General features: G+C 45.9%; 1 protein-coding gene across 1 annotated transcript; it reads left to right on the top strand.

Annotated features, from left to right (window-relative positions):
• The first annotated feature begins 9,559 nt into the window (after positions 1-9,559).
• LOC140207022 (probable G-protein coupled receptor 139) lies at positions 9,560-11,816 on the top strand. Its single transcript, XM_072275341.1, has 2 exons — positions 9,560-9,626; positions 10,906-11,816. The coding sequence occupies exons 1-2, from the start codon at positions 9,560-9,562 to the stop codon at positions 11,814-11,816; spliced, it is 978 nt and encodes a 325-aa protein (XP_072131442.1).
• The last annotated feature ends 2,573 nt before the right edge of the window (positions 11,817-14,389 follow it).

Consider the following 14,389-nt stretch of genomic DNA (forward strand, 5'->3'; position numbering starts at 1 on the left):
AAAGGCAGCCTTATGAGCCCATTGTGTTCCAGCATCTGATTGAACGAAGCAGTACTTCAGCATCTAACTGTTCCCCAAGTGGATTCTACAGCGGTTTTGTCCGTAACCTTACCGAGCTTCCACACGGTAAACTTATTCAGAAAGCCAGAAGGCATGGGATTCAGGGAAGTTTGGCCAGGTGGGTTCAGAATTGGCTTACCTGCAGAAGGCAAAGGGTCGTGGTGGAGGGAGTACATTCAGATTGGTGGATTGTGACCAGTGGTGTCCCACAAGGGTCGTTTCTGGGACCTCTACATTTCGTGAATTTTATTAACGACTTAGATATGGAGGTAGAAGGGTGCGTTGGCAAGTTTGCAGACGACACAACGGTTAGTAGTGCTGTGGACAGTGTAGAATATTGTCAAAGATTGCACAGAGACATTGATAGGATGCAGAAGTGGGCTGAGAACTGGCAGATGGAGTTCAACCCGGAGAAGTGTGAGGGTCGTACACTTTGGAAGGACAAACTCCAAGGCAGAGTACAAAGTAAATGGCAGGATACTTGGTAGTGTGGAAGAGCAGAGGGATCTGGGGAGATATGTCCACAGATCCCTGAAAGTTGCCTCACGGGTAGATAGGGTTGTTAAGAACGCTTATGGCGTGTTAGATTTCATAAGTCGAGGGATAGAGTTTAAGAGTCGCGGGATAATGATGCAGTTCTATAAAACTCTGGTTTGGCCACACTTGGAGTATTGTGTCCAGTTCTGGTCGCCTCACTATAGGAAAGATATGGAAGCATTGGAAAGGGTACAGAGGAGATCTACCAGGATTCTGCCTGGTTTAGAGAGTACGCATTATGATCAGAGATTAAAGGAGCTAGGGCTTTACTCTTTGGAGAGAAGGGGGATGAGAGGAGACATGATAGAGGTGTACAAGATAATACGAGGAACAGAGAGAGTGGACAGCCAGCGCCTCTTCCCCAGGGCACCACTGCTCAATACAAGAGGACATGGCTTTAAGGTAAGGGGTGGGAAGTTCAAGGGGGATATTAGAAGAATGTTTTTTACTCAGAGAGTGGTTGGTGCGTGGAATACACTGCCTGAGTCAGTGCTGGACGCAGATACACTGGTGAAATTTAAGGGACTATTAGATAGGTATGTGGAGGAATTTGAGGTGGGGGGGGGTTATATGGGAGGCAGGGTTTGAGGGTCGGCACAACATATAACCCCCTTAGGCAAGGATATGACATGCTTCCAGACAGGACGTGGCAAGGCTCTAGATGCCTGAATATGGAGGCAGGCTGGGGTCTTGGCTCTTGAACTTGGAGAAAGGCTGGGATCCTGGTCTTCAGGCTTGAGGCTAGGGTCTTGGTCTTCAGGTTTGAAATTGGAGTCTTGGTCTTCAGGCTTGAGGCTGGGGTCTTGGTCTTCAGGCTTGGCTGCAGGCTGGGATCTTGCGTCGTGAGCTTGGATGCAGGCTGGGACCTGGCGTCGTGAGCTTGGGTGCAGGCTGGGGCCTCGCGTCCTCAGCTTGGGTGCAGGCTGGGGCTTCGCGTCGTGAGCTTGGGTGCAGGCTGGGGCTTCGCGTCGTGAGCTTGGGTGCCGGCTGGGGCCTCGCGTCGTGAGCTTGGATGCAGGCTGGGGCCTCGCGTCGTCAGTTTGAATGCAGGCTGGGGCCTCGCGTCATGAGCTTGGCTGCATGCTGGGGCCTTGGTTCGTGAACTTGGCTGCAGGCTGGGGCCTTGGGTCGTGTGCTTGGCTGCAGGCTGTGGCCATGTGTCGTGAGCTTAGCTGCAGGCTGGGGCCTTCAGGCTTGGGTTCTTGGAGCTTGGCTGCGGGATCTTCGAGGCTTGGATTCTTGGAGCTCAGAGACATACCGGGAGCCGAACATCAACACAGAGCCGGGACTTATCCTTCGACAACCCGGGATTCACCTTTAGCACGACACTAACATGAGACAGGACAGAACATAGGCATAGAGCCGGGACTTATCCTAAGACAAGCCGGGACTCTACACCAAGGTGGGACAGGTCCACCTGTTGGGTAACGGCAGAACTGCCGGACTTACCAAAGAGAGGCAAAGACAATACAAGACAAGGCATGTCCGCCCACAGGGCAAAGTCAAAACTGCCTGACTTACCCCACAGAGGCGAGGATAAGACAAGAAAAACCATGACACCCCCCCCCCTCCCGCAGGGCAACAACAGAACGGTCTGACTTACCCCACGGAGGGGAGGACAAGACAAGACAGATCCCCCCGCAGGGCAACGGAAAAACGGCCTGACTTACCCCACGGAGGCGAGGACAAGAAGGGACAAGCACCAATGAACGACAGACAGTTCCATCTGTGCCTCGGGGTTGTTCCGAGTCGCAGTTACAGCCAGCAACCTTCGCTGGCTACGGAAACAGACGGATCCCTACCTAACCCGGAGTGGCTAACGGCCACTCAGCTGGCCAGGAAAACAGCCGAATCCATACCGCAAAGACTGCTCTAACGAGTGGCAACAAGGCTCCATGAAGCAGCGGTCCTCCAACCAGGCCAAGAGATCACGAATTATTTCACTTGCCTTCCATCAGCAGGTTGCCCCAAGGGGGACTGATAAGACAAACCAGCAGCCCACACTCAACCTCAAGGCTACTTATATTCCAAGCCCCAAGATGAGAATCAGGTCCCTGTGATTAACTCAAACAAGGGACAGCTGGAAGACCCGGAGTCCTGGATCCACGGACCGGACCGTGACCGGAATGCGGACTTCCCGGACTGGACCATGACATCCACACTTGTCAGATTCTGTCTACGATGTTGAAATGAGCCAACATTTCCTGACTATCCATCTCCCTGTCCCGGTTCTGATTTGAAACATCCTCAGTTCTGTCTTGACGAGTCCCAAAGTTCTCATCTACTGACACTTTACCCACCTCCCTCCCCAGTGCCCGGTGGAACGATCCATATTCTGTAACAGAAAGCTCTCTTCGATCCATTTTTAAAAGTCCATCTCCCATCTTTACACACAAAATTAGTCCTATTAAGTCTTTCAACACTCAAATCTTTAAAAAATATCGTCTTTGTTGTAAAACCGATGTCCTCTTTGTTTCAGTCACCTCCTTTGTGGGGAACTAAAAATGCCACCCATGTTCTGGTCTACTGTACCTCTATCAGATCATCCCTCAATCTTCTACCTTCCAGAAAATGTGCAATACACTTAGAATTCCGGTCCACAAGTCCAGTGACATCCATGTAAATCGTTTCTGGACGTTCATAACTTAACACCATCTTTCCTATAACAGAATGCAGAAAAAAACTGTGCACAATACCCCAGGAGCTGCCTCACTCGCGTGTTGCGTAACTGCAACGACATTTCCTAATTCCTATATTCATTATGTTCCCTGACTGATGAAGGCTTTGGGCCAAACATTTTTGTGTTCACTCTATCTACTTGTAGCTCTACTTGCACTCATCAGACCCTCTGATCCATTACTGTCCCCAGGACTGCAGCTTTCACTGTGTAAATCATACACTGGTTTGATTCTCCAAAGTGCATAGCATCACATTTATCTAATTGATGGACATTTGCCAATCCCCAGCCCACATTGTTGGATGATCCCTTTGTAATTATTCAAAGGGATCTGCACTATGCCAACACAGCATGTTTCAGTATCATTTGCAAACTAAATATGCCTCGTAAATTCACATAACGTTCATACAACAATTGTCGCAGAACTGACCCTTGTGACACATCATTGAATACAAGCCTAAATGATTTCGTCACAGCGTTGTATGCCCTGTCAGACAACTGTTCGCATGGAAATCTGAGAGATGATCTCATTAGAGACAAGATTGTTTTTTTGGGCTACTAGGCAGCAAATTGTCCGAAAAACTCTGTCTGCAGGGAAATGATACAGTGGAGAAAGTTATTACTATGGGCTTTCACGCTATTAGCAGAGGTAATGTTACTCTGTCGTCATTTGTAAAACAATTACAGTCTGTTACTGGAAGATAATTCATGGTAGACAGAAGGAGAACGAGGAGAAAAAAGCGTGGAGGAAAAGACTGGTTTTGCGGGTGCAGGAGTGGTTGACACAGACAGAAATATACTCCACGATCAGGCGTTTTTTTTTTTTTTTTTATCAGAATCGGGGAGCAGGTGTAAGAGGTTCGCCTCAAGCTTCAAATTAATCGGAGTGGAAGGTGCGGTGCAAAGAGGATATCTATGGGATCTTGAGGCCAGTGATACAGTCGGGAGACCAGCTGTAAACAGTTGTTTTGTAACTCTAAGGGAACACGCACAAAATACTGAGGGATCTCAGCAGACCGGGCATCAACCGCGGACAAAAGGAAATAGTCGAAGTTTCTGGGCGACACCACTCATCAGGACACTGAAGCTGCGTGTGTTGATCTGTTTTTCCAGCATCTGCAGATTTTCCAGAGCTTATTTTGTTCATCACATTGTTTCCACTTACCCGCAACTGCGGGATAGCAAAAAGAGCATGAGGACAGCCGAACTGATTTCTAGCGTCTACTGAGTTTCAAGATCCGATTCAATGGGTTTTTCACCGTTTTCTTTAGTTCCACTCGGAATTTGCTCCGAGTCAGGGCGTAAATGCACGTGTAAGTGCAGGAACTGAGAACCTGCAGCATTCCCGATGTGTGCTCTGTGATGTAACGGGGATCTGTGACAGAATAAACAACGCTCATTAAGATCCGTTGATAGATATAAAATACCACCTGTGTTACCCACAACAATATGAAACTACCGGTTATGCTGACGATTTGCGTCGGTTCTCCATCTCCCTATTCTTGTCATTCTCTCCATTCTTTTTTTTCCTTGGAGCCCTCTGCCTGCCCCACTGTCGGCTAAAATCCGCTGCTTCTCCGTGGATTGTCACCTTGTCGCGGTGGAGAAGCTTGTGTGGTCCTGAGATCCAAAGAGGGACGCCGTCTGGGGCTATGATCCTGGTAGGGTCACCCATGGCGGTAAGGTCGAGGGTGAGGTCCCCGACAAAGAACAATCCAACCAAGACCTCAACGGTGGAACAGGCGGACGCAGTTACTTCGAACTCAACGGCTGTGAAGGTGGATCAAGGCTGCAACAAACCCATCGGCTCCAATTGTCATGGTTTCCATGCCGTTGTAATCAGTTGGTTGATTTGTGAAGTATCGTGTGCTTCTTGGAGTGCAACATCAAGTATTCGTTAAACAAACACACGCACAGGCGTCTTCGCTCTGTACGGAACGAAGAGCAGCATCCTCGACCTCGAGGGACAGCCACGACGACGACGAGAATCCGCCTGACAATTTAAAAATTGAACAGCAAAATCAGAAAGAATGGGGCACAGGGGATTAAAATGCGGTGAAATATCGCAAATTCCGCCCATGAGGGAAAGTTTTTGGAGCTGGGTGTAACAATACAATACCAGGGAACACCATCAATAATTTCGCTCGTTGTCACTGTAAAGCGTCATGGATCACAATCCAATTAGGCCAGCATACTCACTGTCCCGAGAACCACAGCCGCCATTATATCGGTGCAATATTTTGTTTTCAGCTTCTCACAGCAAATAGCCACAAATCGATCGACGGTGAAAGCGACAGTCAGCCAGACTGAGATCGCAGTGCTTGCAGAAATCAGACAACTACCGAGTCTGCACTGGGGACTGATGCGCAGGAATGACTGGGGGAAATAATTCAGTGCAGTCCACATCAGCAGCGGATCCGCGATAACGATCGGGAGATCGGCCGCGGCCATTCCAACCATGTAGCGACAGACACATTTGGGAAAACCGCACTTTCCCCGGAACAAAATCACAATCGCCGCCAGGTTGGCTGGAAGAAAGACAGGGAACAGAAAGCTGAGAAATACTGAGCTGAAGCCAAAGCAGTTATTTGAGAGGATCCTGTAATATTTCCAAATTATTGTTGCGTTTAGCGGTGGAAGGGTCGAGAGAGGCTGCACATACAGTATAAACAGAGAAGGAGTTGAAATAGTAAACTCAGGTCAAAATGATCTAAATATGGCTTCTTTCCAGATGACAGAAATTTGAAGTGGGAGCCGAAAGCCAAAACTGTGTAACAACCTTCGCGGAGTCAATAGTGGAGATGGAACATTTTCTACCAGTGGCCGCCTCGTCACATCTAAATGAAATGAATAAATCCGGACGTTGATGGCGCGATTCTTCCATTAGACAATCATCAACTTTCATGGCGCACCCTGTCAGCGGCGGAAAACCGAAAGACGGAACAGAAACAGGAAATGCTGGAAACACTCATCCAGGCAAAACAAAATATGTGGAAAAACAGTTAGTGTCTCTTCCAAGAACTGTTCCCAGGGAGGAGAAGAAGAGTGTTAACTGGAGAATGCGGTTGAGAGGAATAATAAAACAACCATAGTGGAACGCCGGAAGAGAGTCGGTGGGCCGGACGGCTTAATTCTGCTGTCATGTCATAAAGGCTTTATGATTTAAATGTATACCGCCCGCTAGCACTGACGCAAGTCTTCATAAAGTGCTTTGAACTGGTATTGGCACACGTCAAAAACTGCCAGAGTGGAGAGAACCGCTCTCCGACATATTCAAACCCGTCTGTCATGCAGCTCGCCCCGGCACACCTAAGAAACAATGACACCTAAAATAGAAAGTTGTTTTAACGCGGGATGAAACACTGTTGTCTCGCAATCCTTGGTGAACAAAGTCTAATACACCACTGTTGAACTGGGTAATTGGCTTCCTAACAGACTGACCTCGAAGAGTCAGCATACAGAAACGCCATCATCCTCAACACGGATGTCCCCCAAGAACTGTGTGCTATGTACTTTACTGATACACGATAGCACGGCCAAACATCCAGGCAATTCAATTAACGAGTTCGCCGATAACAAGATAGTGTTTGGACGCTTCATAAGAAGAAAAAAAAAATGAGACTACCAACAGAGGAAATGGAAGAGCGCGATGCCTGTTTTTAAGTAAATAACTTCCTCCTTAATGTCAGTGAGACTTCACTCGCACATACACACACTAACACATGCACACATGCACACACACACACACACACACACACACACACACACACACACACACAAACATACACTCACTCACACATACACGCATATACACACACACACACTCACTCACTCACACATACACACACATACACACACACACACACTCACTCACACACACACACACTCACTCACTCACACACACACACACACACATACACACACACACTCACACACACACAACCACGTTTTCGCATCAGCGTCAGAGCTGCAGGAAGCGTGAGCAGTTTCACTTGCGTGCGGCTGCATATCGCAGATCTATTCTCATAGTCCCATTATCAACCACAGTCCACAAAGCTCACCGACTATTGCGCATCACGAGGATAATGAAGAGAGCTGAATTATACACAGCAATACTCACACATTTCGACACATACGCAGTCGAGAGCATCCTTACATTCTGCATCACTGCGTTGGTAAGCTTTCCTTACCACACAGACCGTTCAAATGCAACTGGAGAGCTTTAAAATAGGTATATAAAACTCCCCAGTGCTTTCGAGCATCGGCCTAGTCCCTAACAAGAACATGTGCGGAGAAAGATTCCGAGAAAAAGACGAGCAATATCATGAATAATTCCACCCACCTTTCTCATAGGCTGTTCGTCGCACTTCTATCAGAGAGGAGGCCTCCCAGCGGACAAACCTCGAGCACCAGACTCGAAAATATATACTTCCTGCAAACAATCAGGCTAATCAAAACTCCATCCTCTAACTCAGAACACTCTCCCACCCGCTACTTTATCATTTCCTCCAAGAGTTAACTCATTTACACATACTCCTGTACCTACCGGCACTTATTGTGCATACAATCAGTCCATGTGTAGATCCTAATCTAGTGTGCTTATATTTATAGTACTTCATTGCGAATTTCATACTGAATGTCTTTATTTCTATATGTGAAACATGGATCCGGAACAACGATCATTGCATTCTCCTCTACAGTGGTTTACTGAAGAATCTAAGTGACCAAACTTCAGCTTCAGCGACCCATACAAAATGCTAAAAAAAAAGAAAAAAAAACACAAAAGCGAAAAGTAACAAGGAAATAGCAAACACGAGAAAGAATGCAGATGCTGGGAATCCAACACAGCACATAGAAAATGCTGGTGGAACTCAGCAGATGAGGTAGCATTGATGGAACTGAATAAGCAGTTGACGTTTCGGGCCGAGACCCTTCTTCTGGACTGAGAAGGGAGATGGTGGACGCTAGTATAAAAAGGTAGGGGAGAAGAAGGAGGCTAACTGGAATATGATAGGTGAAGCCGGGTGGGTGGGAAAGGTCCAGGGCTAGGTAAGAAGGAATCAGCTAGGAGAAGAGAGTGGAAAATACGAGAAAGGGAAAGAGGGGGCGTTTCAGGAATAAGTAATAGGCAGATTGAAGGACGTAAAAGACCAGAGTGGGGAATAGAGGAAGAGGGGATACGACATTTATGAACAAGGCTCTTCGTCAGGGCTGGAGGGAAGGTAGAAAATGCCACCATACGAAGTTAGGGGTAGGAGATGGAGAGAGCAACCAAGAAGGTGAGAGGTGAAGTCAAGTGGGTTGTGTAGTGGGACGGTATAAGAGGCTGGGGGTTGATAACTGGAAACGACACTGCTGGAGAATGGAATCTGACAGGAGAGGATAGTGGATCCTGGGGAGAATGGTAAGGGAGAAAAGATCATGGGTGGTGATAGGCAGATCGAGAGAAGAGGTAATAGGCCAGAGTGGAGAAATGAGGAAGAGGGAAGGAAGAAGGGAAATATATGGAAGTTAGAAAAATCGATTTTGCTCCCATCCGATTGGAGGCTACCTAGACGGAACATGTGGCGTTACTATTCGAAACTGAGAGTGGCTTCATTATGGCAGAAGTTGAGCACATGGACCGACATGTCGGACGGGGGTGTGCAGAGGAACCGACATGGCTGGCCATTGGGAATTTCCCTTTTTTCCTGGATGCAATGAGATGCTCGACAAAGCGTTAATTATTTTGATTACCGCTTGGCATACGTTCAGTCTCTTCATAAGACTGGATGCGATATTAGTTGAAGGCTCTGAAATATATTGCAGAACGTACAGCCGGAATGTTCCTTTTCACATTTATGTTGTAAATATTGCAAGGTCAATAAACAAATCAATTTCCCGAATGAAACAGAACAACCAATCGCAGTTTAATATTGGTCTATGATGGCAGCATCTTGGCAGCCCAGGAATGGAAAAGATCAACAATAACAATCATGAAACCGAGAGACGAGGCTGTGAATGTTTCACAATAACATTCATGGATGTTTCAGATCGTCATTTGTTCGTCTTCGAGATTTTTCAACTTCGTGTCAAGCTCTCCGTTTCTCATCACTTTTGGGATTTTACTTGAATGACACCATGTTTATTTTTACCGCAGCTGTTGGAAGACACGTCAGCCTTGTGTGGTATTGAAAATCCAGTGTAATGGAGCGAGTATAAATGAATGGCCGTGGACGTTCATCCGCTCAGAGTTTCTTCAGCGAGATCGTGCGGAGCTGGGAGACAGGCTGAATCTCACTCAGCATGCTTGAAACATTTTACCGTGTGAGAAGGATATGGTACCTGATCATTTCCGTAATTGGTGTCCCTGGTAAGAACATGGGCAAAGTAACATTTGCTGCTCTGTGAGCGCGGTCTTTGGACTCGTTCAGTTACCAACAGTGTTGTGATGCCAGTGTATCAGAGTGACAAATCTCTGGGTTCGTTCGGAAGTTCCCCTCTAGTTTATTTCTTGTCGTCGACTGAATATAAACGGGCAGTTGAGACAGTTGCAGAATGGAAGATCGTGGAGATGGATTTATTCTGTCGATTCATGTCAGGCTGTTTTGTGTTATCAATGTAAAGAGATTATCAAAGTAAACTCCGACAATCCAGCGCGTTCGCCTCCTTTATCGGACAACCTATTGTTATTCCGTATCAATGGTGCAACATGATTTAAATTCAAATTTAAAGATATTGCGCTGTGTTTTAGGAAATTGTTGCAGGTTTGAAGGTAACGCTAGAAGCGAATCCCCAGTGTGATTCAAGGAAGCTCTGTGGACTCCACTTGCGAGTTGAACTCTGAACCATCTGGACTTTGGAAAACTCACACAATTGTCTGTGTGCGCTTTAGTGTACTAGGGTTTGCATCCACGGCTTTTTCCGTCAATGAAGAGCGAGTTAGATCCAGCCTAGCGCTGCCCGTTAGAGGTCAGACGTGGTAAAGTTCATGCGAGACTCCGCTCTGCACCAATAAGCATTGAAACATTTAGAGTATCAACGGCTCAGGCAAAAACTTTAAAGGTGAAAAATTAAACTTTCTGATTAGATACCTTACATTGTGTGAAGTAACCGAGGTCAAGAATAGTTTCAGAATTGAAAAGAGGCGATCCAAGAAGGACTTCTGAGGGCGGGTGACAAATGGTAGTGGAGGAAGAGACTGAGACATGCAAATAGGGCGATTTTTTTTTTTTTTTTTGTCTTTGCGCTTTGTAAATTAACAAAGCAGAGGGAGCGAGCCTCACTGTATGAGGAGACATTGGTGACGGGAATGCGGCAGCCACGGTCGTTGAAAAAGTCGTCTAGGTATCGTCGCTTTGCACATCAATCAAAAATCTGATCATGACAGATTTATATTGATTTCTCCAAAGCGCACTCGTTGATCAGTTGCCAATGCCTCATTCCCTAATACTGCTCCTCTTTCAGAATCATGTACTGTACCCTTTTCACGCAACATGCACTCTTTCGAAGCGTCTGCGACTTCCGCTTGACACCTTTTAAACATCCAGAAATGAGATGTCTGAAAAAATTGACTGAGTTTATTTCCAGCTTATCCCTGCCATCGCAGCGGCGAGACAGCAATTCACTCATTCTTTTTGCTCTTCCTGCAGTCAATTCAGTTGCGATTGCGATCCTGTGCCAAGGAAACTGCGGACTCTCCACGTGCACCACTCGCTACCTGGTGGCTATGGCAACAGCGGATATACTGACCATCGTATTTCGGGTGATATTGTGGCGTCTCAGTTATTATTATTTCCCCGGGACATTCCTGGACATCACCCCTGTATGCAGTGTGATCTCAGCCCTGGGAGTGGCAGCCATGGATTGTTCTGTCTGGTTCACCGTCACTTTTACATTTGACCGGTTTGTCATAATCTGCTGTCAGAAGTGGAAAGCAAAGTATTGCACCGGGAAAACTGCGACTGTGATTCTGACAGCAACGGGCGTTCTGTTCTTTTTTAAAAACGTGCCCTACTCTTTCATATATCAGCCTATGAAAGTAATTGGCAATATACCCTGGGACTGCATTAGAAAGCCGGACTTGTATGCGGATCCCGGGTGGAGAGGATATAGATGGTTTTCTACTGTTCTAACGCCATTGCTCCCGTTCGTGTTAATACTACTGCTCAACGCTCTGACAGTCAGACACATTTTAGTGACTAGTCGCGTCCGTAAGGGGCTGAGGTGTCAGAGCAAGGCGGAGAACCGCAGTGACCCGGAGATGGAGAGCAGGAGGAGGTCTGTGATCTTACTTCTCACCATCTCCGGAAGCTTCATCATCCTGTGGTCGGTAAAGGTTGCCGAATTTCTCTATAACACCATTGCTAGTTTGGATCAGAATAATTACAACGAATCGGAATGCATCGCTGAACACTCCGGATATATGCTAACACTATTAAGTTGCTGCACGAACACGTTTATTTATGGGGTGACTCAGTCCAAGTTCAGAGAGCAGTTCATCAGCGCAGTGAAATATCCGCTGACATCACTTATTCAACTCGTTAATAATCAAAATATCTAAGTCCCTTTCAGAGTTTGTCGCATTGTTTTCCATTTTGACACGACAGAGCTAGCGACCATCGGAGAACGTGGCAGCGGTGAGAATAAAACTGGCTTATCCCCCGACAGAGACGCCGCACAGGAACAAAGACGTGGGCACTTGTAGCCCGCGACATCAACCCCTACCAATAATTAAGCTGACACTTCTATTTGTGTTTATGTTTTCTCCGTATTCCTGCTGTCGTCACCGCCAGCGCCCCTTTCGGTGATGATAGTGCGGGTGAGCGTCTGACGACGTTCAAAACCAAAGCGGCAAAACGGCATCTCATTCGTTAATTTAGTCTCCTGCATAAGATTGAAATGAAACAGGAAGTCAACTGTCTGCACGAACTTACAGTAAACTTTGCACTTGTCCTTAGCATTAGATAAACTTGTTATGTTTAAATGTTCAATACCACAGAATCAGCGTCCATTCAATTTATTTTGTATTAGTTTGCCGTTCAGTACTCCTTATCTATTATTATTTTTATATTGTAAGTCTCTTCCCTGCACGGTTCTGCCTCATTCTCATCACTATGAGATTATTCATCAAAAACGTGGAGATTAATACTTTTTTTTTTGAAATTGTGACTTGGCTTTTTCTCTTCTTGTCTTCCCTGTTCAGTGAATTTATTTTTCTCTGTCCCACATACTTCTTGGATGTGTCATAATTTGTTATATTTGCAGCAACTTTGGCATTTAAATCAGTATTTGCTTGGTGTGGGACCCTGCCATAACGGTGAAACAATTTGTTTGCTAGGCTGGGTTGTATTTAGAATCTGAAATTTAATTCCCGCTCACTTTCATTCCTGGCTGAAACTCAACTGCATCTCCATGTCTCTATCTACAGATGTACACGATTTCTGCCCATCACATTCCTCATTTCCTACTTTCTCTTCATTGTCTTCCATTGCCTGTTGTCCTGTTATATTAGATTCCTCTTTCCCATTCCTTTAACTATTCCAGCAATCAACTTCTCAACTAGTTATTTCACATACCCCTCCCCGCCCCCACTTCCCGGATTTCATCTGTGAGATGCCACCTTGTGCTTCTTCTAGGTACAGGAAGTTCCATTAACGCTCTTGAATTAAACAATCGTGAACTGCTCGGAAGCGCAATCACATGGTTATCTGCAGGACTGCGGTAGATTCGCCAACATTATCTTCAGGTGAATCTGCAGTTCAATCAATACTCCCTGAATGCCAGTATTTGGCAATCGGCATTATATTTGGCATAGTCTGTTATAATCCTGGATTTCGCATATTTCGACCGTGTCGGCAGTTCGGACGTTATAAGAAAGTCAGAGTGTGCAGTAGTCCCGTACTGCCTGGTGGTGCAGTACGTCCATGCCTTCATCAGATTTGTGCCAGCAGCAGGAAAGTTACAGCAACAACATTAGAGAAAAAAAAAAATCATTACCGGCAAAGGTGAAGCGATGTTCCCACATTTTCAGTTGCAGTGATATCTGAGACAGGTCAGCACAATCTGAATGTGGGAGCAGCTCCCGTCCTTTATCAACAGACCCAACATCAGTAGGGTTTGTTGACTTAAAGAACAAGTATCGGACAAAGCCATTTCCATCATGAAACTCCAAAGGGAAGTCAAAACCGAGTTTATTGTCACGTGCACAACTACATAACATTAGATAAATTACATACATAAGTAGAATCAAACACTTAAACATAAACTATATAAAATTATACAAGAACGAACACGATTAGAACAAAAACAATTATCCATGCAACACGAACAAAATGTTGGAGGAACTCAGCAGACCAGGCAGCATCTATGGAAAAGAGTACAGTCAACGTTTCTGGCCGAGTCTATCCTGATGAAAGGTCTTGACCCAAACTTCGACTTTCCATATATGTTGGCTTGCCTGCAGCATTTTGTGTGTGTTACTTGGATTTCCAGCTTCTGCAGATTTTCTCTTGTGTGAAAGATGTCCATGATTGTGGAAACTTGCCACAGTGTTGCTGAGCTGCAGTAATTAAGTTGATAGGGTCAAGTTCTGAGTGGTTGAAGGTAAGTTGACGTCGTTGAATTTGGAGCCGCCGAAGATCATGCTTTTGTATGTACTAAGTCTTCTTGAGTTAGCTCGTCAAGAGGTTTGTGCCTGCCATGAAATGTTGATCATTTCAGAGTGCTGAAGCAGAAATGCACCAATTATTTATTGAGAGACTGCGTCTGACACAGGTTATTGCAAATTGAATATTTTGCCACGTTCAGATTTTCTCTGTAACACGTCACTTTTATAGAGTGAAGCTTTATATCCCGGACTGGAAAGTCGGAGCTCCACTGTAACACAGTCGATATTGTATGTTCTTCTCATTGTTTTCTTCTGAGTGGATTCGTCTCTGATATGACACCAGCTGATTTATCGTTCTCCGGAATGTTGAAACGAGAAATTGGAGAGCTAGTAATTCGCCTGGTAAATGGAATTAACTTTCACTTTTGGACTTCCTGGTAACCGTAAGGATCATTCTGCGGTTTGTTGTGTTGAAGGATGTGTAGTCTTTTACGCAGGACCTTGACACGCTCCTTCTTTCCGGTTAG

This window comes from Mobula birostris, chromosome 13, assembly GCF_030028105.1.
Source record: "Mobula birostris isolate sMobBir1 chromosome 13, sMobBir1.hap1, whole genome shotgun sequence".
NCBI lineage: Eukaryota > Metazoa > Chordata > Chondrichthyes > Myliobatiformes > Myliobatidae > Mobula > Mobula birostris.

Coding starts and splice junctions, on each gene's coding strand:
- LOC140207022 (XM_072275341.1), top strand. CDS start 9,560: ATGCTTGAAACATTTTACCGTGTGAGAAGGATATGGTACCTGATCATT. Junction 9,627..10,905: donor TTCCGTAATTGGTGTCCCTG/GTAAGAACATGG, acceptor CTCTTCCTGCAG/TCAATTCAGTTGCGATTGCG.